The sequence below is a fragment of the Danaus plexippus genome, chromosome 12, assembly GCF_018135715.1.
Source record: "Danaus plexippus chromosome 12, MEX_DaPlex, whole genome shotgun sequence".
In the NCBI taxonomy this organism is placed as follows: domain Eukaryota; kingdom Metazoa; phylum Arthropoda; class Insecta; order Lepidoptera; family Nymphalidae; genus Danaus; species Danaus plexippus.
In genome coordinates, this window is record NC_083545.1 from 1,409,334 (window position 1) to 1,429,808 (window position 20,475).

General features: G+C 34.9%; 1 protein-coding gene across 1 annotated transcript in view; it reads left to right on the forward strand.

Annotated features, from left to right (window-relative positions):
• The window catches only part of LOC116772566 (prolactin-releasing peptide receptor-like), a 29,489-nt gene that overhangs the window by 7,192 nt on the left and 1,822 nt on the right, over nt 1–20,475 (forward strand). The window contains exon 2 of the mRNA XM_032664796.2: nt 17,584–19,114. Coding sequence (XP_032520687.2) covers nt 17,804–19,108 — 1,305 coding nt within the window. The 5' untranslated portion in view covers nt 17,584–17,803 and the 3' untranslated portion in view covers nt 19,109–19,114. The remainder of the gene's footprint in view (nt 1–17,583; nt 19,115–20,475) is intronic.

The following is a 20,475-nucleotide window of genomic DNA, read 5'->3' on the forward strand; positions in this document are numbered from 1 at the left end:
TTTTCACAATTCATCAGAGGAACGTTATTGATATAACTTATAACATTGACAACAAAGAATACCAAAGTTTTAGGGTATTTTTGTATTATCCTGTTTTCAGTGTTCTCCTTTTCGTAAACATGACATTGACTTAACGGAAAGCCGATTTAGAGAGGAAATTTATTATTTTTCCTTCCTAGATGTACCGAGACTTTCATGTTTTTAAGAATTAAAAAATATATAAAAAAACAATTGTTGTTTTTGGACACGTAAGTTCTGAGAGTGTACAAGATTTTTTACGAACGTGTTATGTCATGCCATCAATAATTTTGTATAGGTTCACAATTTATAGTTTTAATAAAAGGAAGAAATTTAAAAAAAACTAAATACAAAAACTGGTGTTGTATATGTTATTGTGGTATTGTTGTATTACCTTTGCCTTATAATAAAATAAATAGAGAGAACTCTAAAGACATTTAATACAGCGAAACGTATGTATATACATTGATATTAAATTAAATATACTGAAATACGAACATATTTTATATGAATTAAGATTTAGTAATTATTAATGCAAATTTCATTGCAATATTTGATATATAACTAGAAGAAAATAAAATAAATAACACAATTTTTTTCTTATTTCATTAAATGTTGGTTTTTAATTCAATAAGAAATAATTTTGGTTAGTGAATTATGTTACGTTAGCTACAAATGGAAGACTGCAGAAAGCTACATTTCTTAATTAAAATAAAACTCAATACTAGTGATAAATGTACGATCTATTCGAAACAGTTGGTAAATATAATGGTTGTTAAAATTATTAAAGAAAGTATATAATTTCTAAGTAGCAATAATAACGCTTGCAATAAAGGTATATTGCTTCTTTCGACTCTATGACAATCATATTCTATCGATTATCAGCTACTGTCTATAAGCACGTATTTATTAGCCTTCAAGCGAAAAACTATTAAATTTGCTGGCTGTCATAATAAATTAATTAGTTTAATAAACATTAATTTTAATTGTATTTAGAGGCAGGTTTGTGTTTACACCTAGTATTCAAGTTTTTATCATTGAATTGTAATGAATTTATAAAAACAATTATTGTACGCCAAGGTGATGGAGGTCCTTGCGTATGTATGTATATGTATATATATGAGCTACTATTACATTTTTAAATGAATATATTGTTGATTTTTGGCATAAAACAAAATACTTAATACTTTTCTAAAAGCGATATTATGAATATTTAACATTATAGCGCTAGAGTGAAGCACTTTAAACTAAAATAAACATATTTGCTTTTAAGTTTTCGATCGATATTCTATGAATAAATTAGAATTTTCCGCTTTTTTAAAGTCACTCAGAACTTATAAAACTTTCAGATGGGAGTTTAAATACTATATTGTATTTGATCTGCATTATAAATTTTATTATGAAATTTAATAATATCGTCTAAGGATTTTTTTCTAGACAAAATAAAATAATCATCTAGAGTAAAAATAATATGATTGTTTGGTATAAATAAATAATAATTAATAAGTTTTGCTGATAAAGTAATTAATAGGTATAAGAATACTTGTAAAGTCTCCAGTCTCTCACCCTCATAAAGTTATTTTACTTGTTATTAAACAATATTATTACCTACTTTTTTATCCATAAATGTCTTCGACTGTGGTTGACTTAGAGCCTGTTACGGTCAAATCCATAAATACACATTAACTTGTCTGTGTCTTCTGTACATAAGTAATTCTTCTCATTTCAGTTAAAATCCTTCTGACGTACACTTATGAGTATTATGTATTATATATTATTACATACGCATTATATATCATACTAATTATATCTATTTTAGACATTTTGGTTACGAAAATGAATCTGTTATATAAATATTTGAAAAAAAAATTCTTGAATATTTGAAAAATCTTCGATACCTCTATTACTCGAACTTTACACGCGTTCGTTCGCATTATATAGAATTAATATGAAAATCATAATCACCATTATTTAATGGCTTTATAATTAAAAATGTTAATTAAAAACAATGATTTTCACATTACAATCAATAAGCATTTAGTAAATTGTTTATATAACCTTTGATGCGAACGATACTACATACATGAAAAGTCAATGACAGAGATAAGATTTCTCGACGTATTTCTTTGTTAGAAGTATGTTTGTTGATTATTACGGAAATTAAATTCTACACAACTTTTCTTCTGTGTAACCCTGAGACAAGAAATAAATCTTTCTTTTATAAAAAATAATATTAATATTTACTCTGAATATTTTTTAATTACAAAAAACTTTAATAGTGCTAAAAAAAAGACAAATAATCTGATTGAAATAGCCTTTATTATATGTCAAATTCATCAATATGAATCCAACGCTTTCAGTAATATTTCATTCGTGTATTAAATCTTTTTGACGGAAGTAGTTATACGGGTGCGTTTTGTGAACATGCTCAAGCCTGTTGTTTTACACTAACTTATTTTTAACGAAAAAAAATAATAATGAATTGTATGAAATTCACTATATTGTGATAGTCTTTTTGAATAAATTTATGAAAAACTATATAAACAATCAGTTAACTGATAAATTGTGAGTTGATATCAACGAATGGTTTATATATTATGGAATCTAAGTTTGAGTTCTCGGCGGTTTTTTTTTTTTAATTCTCCAGTGCCATCGACATTTTTACTATTTATTATATATTGTATCTCAACAACGATCAGTCACATGGGTTTTCTATAGTAATAACATTTAAGTGGAGAAAATATTTATTGCTTTTCTGAAATTTAATGACTTTTTATAGGACCCAAAATTTTTATTGATATTGATATTAAATTTCGAAAGTCCTGAAATAAAAGAAACTTAACGAAATTTGATACCGACTTTGGGTGACATCGTTGGCCTTTTTTTTAATCGGTGGCCTTTTTTTTTTTTTTTTTTTCTCGTGGGGAAATGCTTAATGCATACTCTCTTGCTTGGGGAGGAAGAAAGAGGAGTTATGTCGGACTCTCGTCCTGATAAGGACGCACTACCGACTAAAACCCCACGGGTTGTTCCACGCGCCGCTCTTCTGCTAAGCCACAGGGCCCGCAAGGCGATTCTGCTGTGGTCTAGCATCGGCTGCCCCACAAAAGGGGGTATTTTCCACTACAGTTGGGCTCTTCATTTTAGTGTGCATACTCGGGGCCTCAGACCGTAAGGTGGCAGACGTCCCCACGTCCACCACCCGGAAGCCCGTTAAGGCGGGAGACGGCGCTCATGCGCTGTCCGCCTTCGTCCCACACGACGTCGTCTTATCGGATCAGAGGAAGGTGCCTTTTCCCGTTCTCTTTCGTCAGCCTCCTTCAGTGACATGACTTTCTCACAGAAGGAAGCCATCGCCGCCCACGCTACCCTGTTACGGACCATCATTTGCATAATGGTCGACAGCGAGAGGTCTGTACCAACGACATTGCGGAGCTCTCTCCGCTGCTCTTCCCATGCTGGACATTCCGCTAGCGTGTGTTGCGCTGTGTCGTCTTCGGAGACGCATTGGTGACATCTTTTCGACGGTTCCCTCCCAATTGCAAACAGATAGTGACCAAAACATCCGTGTCCGGTCAATACCTGCACCATTCGAAACGTCAAATTTCGATTTCGAGAACAAACCCATTCGTCTAGGATTGGTCTTATGGCTTCAACCACTCTGTGTCCAGCTGTCGGATTCATCAGTCTTTGTGCCCAGGTGCGCATCAAGATGATACGACCCTGGCGTCTCCACCGTTCCACCTGCTCTTTTACTGGGTTATCACCGCATCGCCTAATATCAGCGACCCTATGGTATATTTCCGCTAGAACTCGCGCCTCAAGGTCCCAAGGAGCGGACCCAGCTAGTACGCATGCCGCCTCACAAGCTACCGTACGGTAGCCCCGGATCGCTCTGATGGCCACAGCGCGCTGCGGTCGTCGCAGTAGCGATTTATTTGCGGTTTTCAAGTGGTCTACCCATACAGGCGCACCATAAAGAGCCATGGATCTGATGACCCCCATGTATAGGCGTCGGCATACGGAACCTGGCCCACCAATATTTGGCAGGAGGCGTCCCAAGGCAGTAGCCATCTTAAGCAATTTTGGTGTCAACCTCTTGAAATGAGTGGCGAAAGACCATCTTCTGTCTAGGACCAGACCAAGATACTTCATATCATCTTGAACTCGAATCTCTACCTCTCCGATTTGGAGTATTATTCCCTCAGGCGGTCTTCTACGGGGAGCGTGGAAGAATAAAGCCTCGGTTTTTTCAAGGGCGACCCTTAGGCCCTGATTTTCGATACGAGAGACAATAAGTCTCGCTCCAACCTCTGCCAAACTAATCGCCTCATGATGTGTAATTCCATGGGCTAGAACCAGCGTGTCATCTGCGTAACAAACAATACGAAGCCCGCGCAATAGGGCTCCACGAAGAACACGATCATATCCAATGTTCCACAGAAGTGGACCAAGAACCGATCCCTGTGGAACACCGCAACGCATATTTCTTCGAACAAGGATACCTTCGCGGCCCACACACAAAATTGTCCTATCTCGGAGATACGACGCAATAAAAACGCGAAGGTACTTTGGCAAACGATGATAGGACAGGCCATCCTCGATGGCCGCAAACGGTAACGTGTTAAATGCGTTTGCAATATCAAGAGAGACCGCCAATACTGTGCTACCGTTCTCTAGCTGCCTCTCTGTAAACCCTCTGACATCAAGTATGGCGTCAATGGTAGAACGCGAAGGACGAAAACCATATTGCGCATCCGACAGATCAGGACCCTCTTCAACCAACTGGTGTATGATCCGAGAGGCAACCACTCTCTCCAGTAGTTTACCTGTCTCGTTCAATAAGACGATAGGTCGGTAAGCCGACGGTAACTCAGGAGAGCGGCCTTCTTTGGGGATAAGAACGACTCGGCCTTCCTTCCAGCACTTTGGAAACTGTCCACGTTGAAGACAAGCAGTAAAAAGATTCCGCAATCTCTCCTCCAGGGGTCCCAGAGCCCGACTCATTACTCTGCCAGGCACGCCGTCAGGACCAGGGGCAGTTTTGCGATGGCGAAGACGCAAGAGTGAGGATCCAAGTTCCCTCTCGGTCACTGGAGGGACATCTTCTTCTGGGTCCATCTCTGGGTCATGGACATGTGTGGGATTATGTCGCTGAGACGGAGCCGGAAATAATGCTGCCAGCACTGAAATTAGACGTTCCGTTGGCATGGATTCAGCAACTGGCTGACTTCGTACTAATTTGCCCCTCGCTGCTCGGTATGGGCGACCCCATGGGTCGAGGTCCAGCTCCCTAGTGAGTTCCATCCAGGCAGTTTCTTTGGCTCGGCATATAGCAGATTTCAAGGCTTTTTTCGCTTTGCAATATATCTCCCGCAGCTGGTTTTCTAAATCTTCATTTCTAGGGCGTCTTCGTCTCTGTCGCTGAGATTCCCGACGAGCAGTTATGCATTCTTTGCGAAGAACTGCGATTTCGGTTGTCCACCAATACACCTGTTTTTTTCGTACCTGCCGACGTACTCGAGGCATACAGGCATCGCAGATCCTTCTCATCGCATCACCAAAGAGCATCGCCTCTTGGTCTGTTGTTAAAATTTCAACAGAGTGAGAGCTCCAGGATTCAATAATAATAGCCTCTTCCAGCAGATTTATATTTGCTTTTGATGAGGCCCAGCGTGGGAATAAAGTGGTCGACGTGGAAAGAGGTCGAGTGGCTGTTAGTACTCTACGCGGAAAGATGCTAAACCGAATATACAAATGATCGGATAAAGTCTCTACCTCCTCTTCAACCCGCCAGTCGTGAATAGATCCAGAAACAGTGGAACTTGCAAAGGAGAGGTCTACGATTGACTCCCCCTGTGGGCGTATGCACGTAGATGCAGATCCACGGTTGAGAAGAACCAATCCCAACTCTGTGGCCCAATCCTCCACCAGCCTACCTCGAGGGTCGGTGGTTGGTGAGCCCCAGGCCGTATTTTTGGCATTAAAATCGCCACCCACTATCACTGGGCGCGGTGCAACTCTTCTAACAGCTATTTGTATCTCATTCATAAATGTTTCAAACTCGACGAAAGTTTTGTTGGGAGAAAAATACAAAGAAAATACAGTGTATTCTTCCCAATCAACCGCGACGAAACCGTTTCCTCTCTCTTTTATTGAGGGGCAAGCAGCGTCAATTTTGACATATATGGCAGCAGTGCCTGTCATATCGCTTGCCCAGCAGTTAGGAATGTAGTAGGGTTCCGAGACAATGGCAAGCCCGATTTGCCACTGCGTAAGTGCCTGGAACAGCAAGTCTTGGGCACTTGCGCAGTGGTTCAAATTCACCTGGAGGAATTGCTTTCGAACATTATCCATTAGTAGGGTTTATATTAGTTTCCTCCGATTCCAATGTCTGCTGATCCGTCTGTTGGGAGGCTGGGACACGGCCAACCTTATTCCTATTTTTTGTAGGGGAGCATCCTCTGCCCCCCATCGTATGTTCCGCAGGCTTGCCCACATGGGCACAGACTGCACAATGCGGTTTAGCGGCACATGTTGCCGCCTTATGGCCAGGTTCACTGCAGCGGTAACAGAGATTAGTGCGATCTACTTGTGAGCTACATTGGAGCCGTGTATGCCCGATTTCCATGCACCGAAAACATTTCATCGGGCGCTGCTCTAACGTTATAATGCGAACTTTGCTCCATCCCACTTGTAGGTGCCCAGTCGCCGCAAGTGTTTTTGCAGCTGTAATTGGGCACTGTACCCATAAAGATCCAGTTCCTCGAGCACCAAAACGAATCTCACCTACTTTGATATGTTCTGGGGGGCAGCCTGACGTTGATGCAACCGCAGCTAGTACCTCGTTTTTGCTTATTGAGTCATCCAGACCAGTAAGACGTAACTCCGCGCACTTTATCGGCCTAGTGACTCGTGCTTCACCGGCGAGAACTTCCCGAAGCTTAACAGCAAAACGATCTGCTGTTTCGCTCGAGACTCCTGAAGGCAACTCCAGTACTCGTGCACCAGTGACTGCCTGCCTAATTGTAAGGCCTGCAGGGATGTCTAAGGCTCTCAGATCCAACCTTTGGCGTGCCTTGGCAAGGATATCTCTGTACGTGATTCCTTCTTCAACAGCATCTGGCTGCAATGTAAGGACTACGGCTGCCGTTCGTGGAGCAATTAACCTTTGCTTTGCTTGTCTTTTCTTGTTTTTAAAGTTTTTCCTCGAAGACTCTGCAGTAGACACAGACGCCTCTGCAAGATTAGATGCCGCCGTAGACTGTGAGTCTGGTGCTTTTCGGTGAAACGGTTTTGACGTCTGGGTCATTCGTTTTGATATGGAAGCACTTGTCTCGATAGAGTTAGCCCCAGAAGTGGTTGCTGCAGGTGTTGACTTTTTTCCCTTACTTTGGACTACAGCGTTCCATGGCCTCTCCAGAGGTGAGAGGGCAAAGTTCGTCGCTGAGGATATCCCAACTCGTTCTGCAGCCCGTTTATCCGCGGCCAGAGGTGGTCTAAGACGCTTCTCAGGAAGCAATCGCTCTTCCATTGCTTCAAATCGTGCGTTAATCATTGTCCCTACCTGGGACAAAACTTCGCGCACGACGTCATCCATCCTCTGCACTGGCAGTATAGGTTCCTGGGATGGACTTGCCGACTTTCCCATGGCTGCACGCATATTATGTACTTCTTTGCGAAGTGCTGCCAATTCATCTCGAAGACTCTTATTGTCCGCTTGAAGACGTCGAGTTTCCTCCGTGGAAGATTGACATTGGAGGGCTTCCATAGCCTCTCGAATATTGGATGCCGCTTCATTAAGAGCTTTGACAAAGGCACCCTTCAAGTTCTTCGATTTTATTGCCACTTCGGTGATGACACTGATGCTTTTCTCGACCTTGTCAAACATACTATTAGAAGGACGAGAATCCAGGGTGACCAACGATTCAAGAGATCGAGACGTTCTTTCGAGCCGACGCTTTTGGGTGAAATTAGACACCTCTGTCTGTGTAAGAAGCTCCATTGACGCCCGTTTAGCTTCGGCGAGCTCTTTCCTCACCCTTGCATTTCCCACATACACTCCAGTGGTGGGTGGGCGACCTCTCCCTCGTTTTGGCACTTGTGTACTGCGCTTTATCCGAGACTTGGAAAGACCAGGAATTTCTTCCGATTCACTATCGGCTTCCGCGTCACGGGTGCGTTTCTTACGTATTCCATTATTGATCTCGCCGTCAGAGCTGGCAATGCTCATGTTAAGGCTTTGATTAGAGCCAAACTCCAAAGCAGTTACCCCGCCTGTCCTCTTTTCAATCTCCTTCTCTACTTCTTCACTCTCACTTAGCTTTGAATTGGGATTAGGAAAACTCATTTTGTTCCCACGAGTATGGGACGAAATAAACGGTCGCCCCCCGGGTGACGCCCATTCCGAGGGGAAGGCTACATACTGCGGAGGTCGCCAGGTATCCACAGGTTTTTACGGGTACTCTCCCGGGATTTATAGACTTTTCCTTGTCGTAGGCCGGCCAATAAAGGCAAGCCCCTTCCGCTACCTTGACCTTTGCAACGTACCCGGCTGCGCCTTGTCGGGGTCTTTGTTGCGTAATTGAAGGCCAAGGGGTTACGGCGGTCAACGGACTAGCGCTCAATCCGCTGCGTATCTGTGGTGATTTAACACCACCCCTATCATTGGACCCGGAGATTTACCCAGCGGTCCGTACACCGCCACTGCCACATCCTATGAAGCTCTGTAAGCAGAGGATACATGGAGTGACACTGAAACCGCTTGTGCCGCTCTTAGTCTGACCCCTCACCCCAGACCCGTCCGGTATGGTAGTACCTGTCGGTAAAGCCCTGGGGATCACTGAAGCACTCAAGCCCCCCCACCACGACAAGGTGGCGGCCCCCCGGGGGGGTTAATCGGTGGCCTAACATTTTAATACACCTAATTTTTAAATAAACCTTTTTATATCGTGGGTCAAGAAAGTAAAATAATAAAAAGAAAATAAAGCTACTTACACACAATAAATAATTTGTAGCTTGTTACATTATTTGAGTCGAAGATTGGAATCGTTCCAAATTATCTTTAGAAAATATTAAGTTAAAAATTAACAAGTTCGTTCAGAATTAATGTTCAATATTATTTAAGTTTTCTTTATTACGAGTTTAAAAAAAAGATGTAATCGCCTTTTCTGTAATAGTAACATCAAAACTGTAACCGTTATTATATACTTAGAATTATTTAATGTGCTTTGTCACTTTGCAGAAGAAAATAAAATTATATATATATATATATATATAACAAACATTATATATTTCAAACAAACATATATATATATATATATATATATATGTTTGTTTGAAATATCAAAAACATATAATGCTTATTCCCGTTGACATTATCGTGGAGATTAACCTGCTTTAGATTCGGTGAATTGAAAGATAAAAAACCTTTACTCCGCACCGCGTATTGGTTTATGCTATCATCAATCCTAAAATATAATCTGACTATATTATATTAAAAAAAAAAAAACGGAATAAATTTCGCGATGGCTCAAATATAAAGTTCACGAAAATATTATTCAAAATACTACGATTTTTGTTATAAGACATTAATTTTTTTTTTATAATAATATTCAAATTCTCGTAACGAAGTATATGACATAAGAAGGACGTACATTAAGATTCACATCGAAGTCATGTTTATATACACATACATATATGTACATATATACATGTCAGACTATGGCAAACAAACAAATTTAAATACTATGTTATGTTTGACAAACATCTAATAATTAACTTTTGCTTATAAGTCAGAATGAGTTAAACAAAACATTTTTAACAACAATAAAAAATACGAACAACTGCAATAATTGAATTCCTAACAAATAAAAACATTTCAAACCGAACATATCTCCTATGTTTAAAACTTTATATTTATTTTCTACTTCTAAATAAATACTACTTCAATAATTAAATATGAAATATTTAAATAAAATTTTGTAATATCAGCAAACGTAGCGGTCTAAGTCAGAGGGCTCTATTGTGTCTCGGGTCTCACATTCATTAAACAGCTTCGAATGTTTCTGAAAGTACCCACAGAATTATACATGGAAAACAAATAAAATTATCTTATTAAACGTGCCGCCATTAAATTAAATGGAAATTTTTAACTTGTTAAATATAATAACTCGGTGTATAATTAAATTTATTACTTATTGTAATTATTTACAAATAAAATCAACAGCACTGTTAAATAAGCTATTTCTGCCTTGATTATTTTTATATATATCGGATTTTATTATAAATTCATTATTTTAAAGACAGGACGCCAGCCTCGCTGACGTCTCTAATGTCACTTGTTTCAGTAAGTTCCAGATATTTTAAAATGAAACTTCAATTCTTCTAAATGTTCTTGTATTTCTCGAATGTTCTTTATGCTCCGCACTCGCTGAACTCTGCAGTCCCCTGTCGTGCGTCCAGACGTCATATTTAAACCAGAATTCAAACATAGTTCTATTCTCTTTGATTTCGTTTTACTTTTAACAATAGTAACGACGACCAATAAGGTGTTATAATAATTGGTGCCAGTTATTTTCATGTTGCATCCGTCGTTGAAGCTGCTTGCGCCGATATATACAATTATATGTGTTATAATAAGGTGTTGAAATTGATATCTAAACTCCCAATTGATTATACTCCTATACGTTTTATGCGGGAATTTTAAAAATGTATAAACATTATAAATTATGAATTGTATTTGATAAATGATTATTATCGGCGAAATTTAAAACGCAACAAAATAACAACATTTAAACTTAATGTAAACGTTAAACCTTACGTATCATCAAAATAGTTGTTACAATCTTTTTATTTCATATTAAATATTATAATCTCATGCTTTTAATTTGAAGTATTTGTTCAGGCTGAGCCAACTGAAAATCAGCTTTAAGCTGAGTTTGCTTCCCTTTTCTTGCTACGCTTAAATTAAGTACTTATCATTCTGTAAATATTATATTCGGTAATGGTTAGTTCAGCAAAATAAATTCTTTTATCACTGTTATATAAAAATACAGTTACATATTACAGGTAGAGGCTTGCTGTGGTCATACGAATATAGATGAATTAATAATTGCTTTTGAAAAGTATGAACAGAAGTCTGTCTTTTAAAATAGTTTCCTTTTTGTGATATCAATTCAATATAGTGCGACAAATTGTTTGAACGTATCTTTAACTGTTCAATAGTAAGCGGTTGCAATACTACAGAATAGATTCTAGATACACGAATACAATTTTATGTCTACACCGACATTATACGTCTCGCAAGTCACTCGAGATCGCAGTTTTTGATAGACACCAGTAAATTTGGTTTTCTTATATTTCGTTATCAAATAAACGACTAAAACACTAACAAACGACATATGATTGTTAAGTAAACATATCTTTTGTTTATTTTCAACTCATTATATTTCCACACAGGTAAAGATTTATGTTATTTACTTGGAACAAACATGCGTTTCATTTCGTAAGAAATGATTTCAAACTCACATCATGTAAAAATTTTTGATTACTTTATTCAAAAGACTTTATTTGTTTCATCCAAAATAATGATGTATATTCATATTTGAGCACTTAAATATTAATAATATCACTTATATTCACGACAATATTGCTTTCACAAATTTAGTCACACTGTGCTTGTTTGAGAAGACTCTACTCTTACGCTGGCTGTAACATTACTTGAAATATAATTTACTTACTATTTACTTTTACAATAACATGTATATTATATATTAAATGTCGATATACGGTATAAAAAACATGGCCCATTATCGGTATCAACGATTTTTTCTTCTTTGTTCCAATCGACCGTCATGGTTACACTTCTTTGCAACATTTCGAAATAAAATTGCTTAGAAAATACAGGATGAGCGCCGTTACTTACACAGATTTTAAAAATGTTAATGGTAGTACAACGAAATGGGTATACATTTTTTAAAAGGGTTGAATACCTTGTAATTTCTTTTAAAACTTCTGTAATTATAAATAAAATGTCCATTTAAATTCAATCGAGTTTTACCCATGAAGTATTTTATATAAATTGTGACAAGCACAAATATAGTCATTATCACCAATATATAAAACACGTGAAGAAAGCGAATCACAAATATATAATGTTTTATATAAAAACACAGAGGTCGGGTAAAACATAGTACGTACGACCTCTGTTAAATCCTTTTAAACCTTTAAAAGGTTCATTTTTGCCTTTTCTGAACCTTTGTACATGAAAGTAAGGATACAAAATTATATTAACATCTATTTGTTCCAAATATACTAAATGAATATGAAAAATTATTGTATTTTGTGAATCTCGGGACCACGTTTACCATGCTAACTAAAAATTTGTGTAATATAAGTATGTATATATTACGCACTTCAATATTTGAAACATTTAAAATATCGAATATCATCATCATGATATAACAAAGTATACTTAAAATAGTTTTGAAATAGCTTGTATTCCTGGTAGTCGGACACTATTTCTATTTTAAAACGTTTTCACCTTATCACTGTCTAAGCATAAAACTACTCAATAACAAACGCGTAGTTGCAATTATCACAGTTATAGTTTCGAAATATTTAACTCTGTAATAATACAAAGAGAATAAATAAAGAACAACGCCTATCTCAACGCACTCGATGAGAAGGGATGCAGATGTAACACGCTCAACATTTCTGACCGAAATTGCATTTCGGAGACATACCAGGCATATCAGCCATGGAACTTAATTGGTATATTTGCTAAATTATTTGAGTGCAAAAGACATATCCTCTAAGCCTAAGTGTAAGTTTGTGGAACGATGACCATTATTTTGATTGACTAAAAAAAAAATAACTAATCATAGAGAAATGAAATCCTATTAAAACACATAAAACTTACACAAATGAAATAAATCGGTGAAGGAATAAGCGTTTGCATTTTTTTACAGATTAAATTTCTTCTAACAACGCTTGTTGTTGGATTTAAGAGGCAGCTGAAAAAAAAACTTAATTAATGGAGAAAGTATCTTACCGTAGTATCTCTTATAAGTTCCACATAATAAGTTTTAATTTTATATGTTTGTAATAAATACGTATTGATTGTTATAAAGTTTAAAATTTAAAATTTTTCCTCATAAACAATTTTCTAGATATCATTGAACATTGCAAGGTTAAAAGATTTTTAATGGTAATTTTATATAAAAGTTCCATAAAGGAACATAAAAGGATTTTTAGAGAAAAACTTATTTATATAAAGAGATTTAAAAATATTTAATAAGTACGAAATTAGAAATATTGAATCCATATAAATTTAAAATTCTTAAAGGAACTCTATTGAAATTTTGTGACCAGTAATTAACAAATTCAATTTTCATCATAAATTTCTAGACATTTCTTAATTATATTATTTTTTTAATTCAATTAATGCGTTTATAGTACTTAAAGGAATTGAAATAGCGACTTAATTCGATGCTTTAGCTAAACTCAGCTACGCTCTTAAAACACTGAGCTACTATTTAAGTAATTAAAACACTCCGAACTTTAATTACAAAGGCGCTAAATTTCTCAGCAGCTTAATTCTCCAATGTTGTATTTGTCAGCTGATTTTCTTTTGACGTTTTCCACGTACGTACATTATTTTCCGGGTAATTTTTCATTCAACTTCAAAATATTGTAGGAAGGCCAGTAGGAAATAATTTTCTATATGTATGTATATATTACGTCGTTCCTGAAGTTATTCTTAACACAAACTATTTGAGAACTCTGTTTGGGTAAAATTATATCATCATTCTTGAAAAATACCAGAGAGTGACTTTTTAATTGCTTGAGAAAAATCAAACTAAACTTTTTAAAGTTGTAGTATTATTTAATAATCTCATTTTTTATTTGTATTTATGAACGTTGGAAATAATTTATTAAACGTCGACTACAAGTACATCTTAAGACAAACTGAGTTACAAAACATGAAAGAATTAAAAATTACTAATCCTGGTCTTTCAAATGTTTTGACTAAGCGAAATAGAAACCACCTGCGAGACAAATAATTAAATAGTTCCCTCTGTATGTTGATTATGGCAACATGTTGCACGTCAAAACGATTTTATAGAAACTTTTAATATCTGAAGTTCCTTACAAGATTTTGCTTTTCAAGTTTTTGGCAAAGTTATAAACAATGGTGAAAATCTTGGAGGGATCTCTAAATATCGATAACATTATTTCTTTACTCGCGTCAAGGAACTGTTCGCTCACTTCAACGTTTTCGTTTAGCTGATATAATCATCCTCTCAATAATAAACTTTACTTGCATTGTTGAAGTCCAAACTTAGGGAAAATTTTAATTAGAAATCTTGATATCCAAATATTTGCTTTTAAGGTTACAAAAAAATATGCTAAACAAATTTATGAACACTTACACAAATTTAGTAGCACGATAAAAAACAATGGCTATCTTTCTTCTGTTCTATTCGTAATTTACTCTTATCTTATCTACTCTCTTAAATGCTGCCATTTTTAAACTAAGACATTACCACATAGAGACCAATTAAATAAAATGATATTGAATATGTAATAAGATGTATGTATTTACGACGAAGGCTCTATTATATCTTTCTGATTTCTCTTTTATTCTCATAGTTTTAATGTAAAATAAAATTCCTTTAATATTTCAAAAGTTAGTCCTTTCTTTTTCGGTCTTTACTATCCGAATATTTTTATATGAATCCTTGTTTGTCCTATCTTATCTAAGCATACGTTTTTGTGTACTCACTTAATGCAATCTGAGTACTTTTCCATTTAATGCAATACAAAATATATTTAATATAGCAAATGCTCCTAGATCCTAAATATATAATTTGTATAACAGTATTGAGAGTTTTATACTTAAAGTTAAAAAATATTAAGGGCGTTGTAATAGATCGACGTCGTTTGTTGGGCCTTTTTTAATAATGTACTTTCAGTCTTTCTACTTTACTTTTGAATCTTAGTGTTATGATATAAATGGGAAATACATAATTATGAAAAGAATAAGTCAAATGCCTATTTCTGTTATCGATCTAGATATATCCACTATTCTTGTTTTATCTAAAACGGGGAGTGTCTTATCCATCAATATTAAATATTCAATGTATGTTTCGGATCCCACGATGCTTTCAAAATAGCTCTAAGTTGATTTTGAAATGTATTTCCTTGAACCTTGGTTTCCTTAATAAACAGGAATTAATAGTTTTTAGTCTTCAGATACACACGTTTTTCTCTTTTTAAATATTTTTTCAATATCACACATTAGGTAAATTCTAAAAAAGAAAATGTGATTTCAAAGTAGAAAAGTTCAAATTTGACAACAAAGAATCGGAAGATACGAGTCAACAGAAATAGCAAATAACATAAATCAAATTGTTCAATTCTAGTCGTTTTCATTTAAACTCTAATTCGCCGGTTCGACCTTAGTAGTGATTGCTGTCAAACTACTGACAACCATCAATCGAAATAAACGAGTTTTCGTAGTAAACAAAAAAAAATAGTGTTCCGAATTTATATGCCTGGAATAAAATAGAAAAGTGTTATTGTATTGTAATAACTGTATTTTTACAATATAAGACTATATTTTTAAATACAATTTAGGCGGAAATATCGATCAAATGATTTAGGGCAATTAATTCAAGCTTTTTAATTGAGCGCTAAATGTAGCCACATGAACAAATAACTTAAACAGGTACAGGCGTGTCAACTATTGTAATGGACTATTAAGTACTTGGAAAACCATAGTTTCCATTCTCTGTTAATGAAATAGGTTGATGCAAATTAGTATTGTACGGCTATAGTAAATAGACCTTGGATTGAAAGGTAGTAAATGATGGCGTGATAATTACTACTTCTGCTTCCTTACACGCGTTTACATTAAGGCTGGAATTATTTCATAGATCATTTTTTAATCATATCTCTCAAATGTATGTTTACTAAAAACACTATTTACTGGAATTGCTGTCGTGAGTTCCTTTATTAATCATAATAATACATAATTAAGCGTGGAATTATAATTGCTACGAACTATTATTTTTTATCTATACATCAGCTCACGGGTCCAATTAGTCACACGATGTAGAAACCTATATCTGTCCAGGTCAAATCTAGGAATGTGAATTTCATGAAGCCCTCAAACCCATATTAGTCTAGATGATGGAGACTAGTCTCTTATACTGTAGATACTTGGTTAGTAGACTTTATAATTAATTACGTTTAAAGTCCACACCACTAAAAAGAAAGAAAAATACATCAAAGGTCACTTTCGGCTTTGTATTTCTTGCAACTTGCATGATAATAAAGTATGTAAGTATATTGAACAGAAAATGTATCTCCATTAATATCTAATGTTCCTTAATACGCCCATAAAATTCTACGTGTTGATATTTTTATGACGTCCATTGAAAATGAGTACTTGTTTGTCGTGAAACCTATTGTGCCATATTTATTATAAAATGGGAATTTCGTTTAGCCTCAAAACTCGTGCAATCTGTGGTCTATATCTTATTTGAATTTCGATAAACATTTAAGATACCGAAGCTTATTTCGTAAAATAAAATCTGATATTGATAGAACCAGAAAGAACTTGTATTACTTATGCACAACTTATCTTTAAACATATCTATATAGTAATAAATAATGCCACCATGAAAACTTTTTTGGAAACTGTTTTTAGAGAAATAATCTGTCCATTTAAACACAATTTCAGTTATTATGTTTCGATGAATGAGCAAAAAGATATTGAATTTTAGAGAATCATAAAATTAAATAATAGTTTTGATCCAAAACCAAATGATACAACTATATGGGTAATAAATGTTTTATCGCCGAAAAGATGTTGTACGAATCGGTTTTATTGTTCTGACAACACATACACCATAACAAAATAAAACCAAATTTCAGTTTACGTGATTGAAATATTATAAATCAAAATAAAATATTACATTGTTCATTTCCGATGGTTTGTTAGAATTCAAATTATATTTTAAATTTTCATCGATGTTCGCAAAAAATGTTGCAAAGTTATTTTGTATAAAAACTACTAACAAATCATGTTTTTAATTCATAATTGATTCTACAATGACGACAGTTGACAAGAATTACTAGTTTGAAAGTATGTAGAGTCATAATATTCATATTCTAGTTTTTTTTTTTTGTTCTTATAAACTATATTTGTTTTATTGGAAAAAATATGACGTAAGAAAAGAGAAGAACGAGTTATGAAAGCATTACGTATATAATAAATGATGTTTAGTAAAATAATAATATTCATATTTATATTATAATCTTAATCTCGATAATATATGATAAAAATTATATCAAACAAAAGTTGTCCTTGCCTTTACAATAAAAGTTATGTACGTAGACTTGACGTGTCATGTTTAGATTATGTAAATGTTATTTAAATTTATTGATAAAATTATCTAGTCTAAGTCAGATTTTTTTGGTATAATTTAACTACACTAAATAATCATTTACATGTGAATGTCTTAATATTATGTAACGGTTAAATTTTTGTTGCAGATTTGCTTCCTACCTATTGACACGAATATGAATAATAAGAGGAAAATGAAATAATGAATGCCAAATCAAATATGTCCAGTGCTGATCCTACAAAAGTATGAAAAATAAAAAGTTTCTCGAACGAAATACTAACATTGAAGGGAACCAAGCATATAAATATGTACATATATATAATCAAACCGAATGGTTTATGATATCCAATTAAAAGAAAACAAAAAATATGCAGAACGTGTGGATTGCCAACGATTCCCTGTATCATGATAACATAAGCGATTTAAATGATAATTTCCAAAATGATAATGTTACTTTACCCCCCGATCCCATCGAGGATAAAGCGATTCAAGCTGCTTTTTGCACAGCGTATACAATTATTTTTGTAGTTGGAATCTTCGGTAATGCTCTTGTTTGCTATGCGGTAATAAGGAACCGAGCGATGCAAACTGTTACTAATCTCTTCATCACGAACCTTGCATTATCTGATATATTACTATGTGTGTTTGCAGTACCATTTACACCGCTTTACACTTTCTTGGGACGTTGGGTATTTGGAGGATTGTTATGCCATATCATGCCTTATGCGCAAGGTTGTAGTGTCTATATTTCTACTTTAACACTTACATCTATAGCAATCGACAGATTTTTTGTCATAATTTATCCTTTTAAACCAAGAATGAAGATAAAAACTTGTATCGGACTTATCATTTTTATTTGGGTTTTCGCATTAACGGTCACTTTTCCCTATGGCTATTATATGGCTCTTCAGGATGTGTTCTGCGCTGAAAAATGGCCCTCAGATCAAATAAGGAAGGCGTTTGGAGCTGTTACTACTATTATGCAATTTGTTTTGCCATTTATTGTTATGGCATTTTGTTATACTTGTGTCAGTATAAAATTAAATGACCGATTAAAAACACGGCCGGGTAGTAAGAATAGTAAAAAAGAAGATGCAGAAAGAGAAAGAAAGAGAAGAACGAATAGAATGCTTATTGCGATGGTAGCAATCTTTGGTTTATCATGGCTGCCGCTTAATTTAATAAACATAAGTAGTGATTTTTATTCCTTAGCTGAGGACTGGAGATACTACATGGTTTTGTTTTTCATAGCACATTTTATAGCTATGTCATCAACTTGCTATAACCCATTTCTTTACGCTTGGCTAAATGAAAATTTCAGAAAGGAATTTAAACAAATTTTACCTTGTTTAGGAGCAATTGTAGGCAAAAAATCAAAAAGAAATTATAATCAATCAGAAAGAACGGGCATGTTTCGTTCAGAAAAGACTTGCAATGGAAATGAAACTATACAAGAATCACTTCTTACTTCTACTGTGACTAAACCTTCAGTTAGGTATAAAATAGAATTAAACGAGAAATTAAAACCTTATGAGGATGATGCCGAAAATATAAGCCCTGATGAGAAACCCGAAGAAAAACCTAGTCCAACTGAAGACTACGTCAAAATGTATATGTTCGTTGATAAATCCATTGTAACTTCTGATAAGGAGCCAATAGTTTCTGCTCTGTGATTTACGGTAAGTTAAATAATATTCATCATGTTTTCATAACAGTAAATTGTAATAGTGCCTTTTTTCTTCATTGTTGACAATAAATGTCAATTTTCCAAGATATTTAAAAAGAATACAGCGTAAAATGTCCTTGACAGTAAAAAAGGCTTTGCAGTTCGTTGGATAATTAAAATACTGAAATACAAGTAGTCACAAGATTAAATCATGTCATTTTAAAACTGTTAACCCTAAATATTAAAACATATTTTTTTTCAAATATTTTAAAAATAAATTAAATTTATATACCTACGATTTTACCAATTATTGTTACAAATAATAAAAACGGAACTAAATTCTTCATTTGCAGTATTAACCCGTTGATTGGAAGTTATTCATAAATATTATGACAAATAGTGATGTAGCTACTAACAAAACATACCTAAATTTTCTTACAAAAGTTATGACGTACGTAAACTTCACTTATATTTATTTTTGAGAATAAGTTCTATGGAACTTTTGTCTTATACTACTAGTAACAAGTGTTTATTCAGCTGCAAGATTATAGATATATATTATTCAAAAATTCAATATTTTTTTACCATCCATCCATTCCATCCAACTTATTGGAAAGCTTGTATAAGGCTCCAAAAGGACTCCAAAAACATGATCATCCTAAGAAGCAGCTATTCTAAGGTATATCGGGTTAACTCTACGTTTTTGTCTGGATTGCACAAAATAACAGGTTTGAAGTGTAACTTAAACTGCATTTTATTTAAGTGAGTGACATTTTCCTAAAGCCGAGGAGTCTGGTTTGCGACTCTGGCGTTAATGTAAGGTCTTGTTTAAGACTACGTTCGATCTGTTCCAAACTTGATTTCCTTTGGTAAAGAGCTGAAGAAGATTTCATTTCTGTCTTTTCGTCTGACGGAGGAGAGTTATGTGGAATTATCAGGCCAAAATTTCCAGGGACACCATTAAAATTCCATTATCATTCACTTCCCGACATAGTGGTTCATAATTGAAATTTCTTAAAGCATTCTTCTACGACACTAAGCGACGCCACTTAATAGAGAATACTTGGGTGGCCAAAGCGTAAATCTTCCTCTAAGTGGACTTTATTGTAAGAGGGTACTCCCAATCACTCTTACTCAATTTGACTCACCCAGGCTTGGACAACCCACCACTCTGTTGATCCTGAAGCCGCCTAACCAAGTACTCCCTAATAACTCACTCATAAGCCACCTATTTCACTACCCCAATACTGACTGCCGGTCACGGGTACTGTCAGTATATGGATGAAAGAGGGCCTTTATGAAAATTTACCACGAAACAACCCATCTAAAATAAAATATCACAATATATTTCTTGTAATAATATATAAAAGTAGA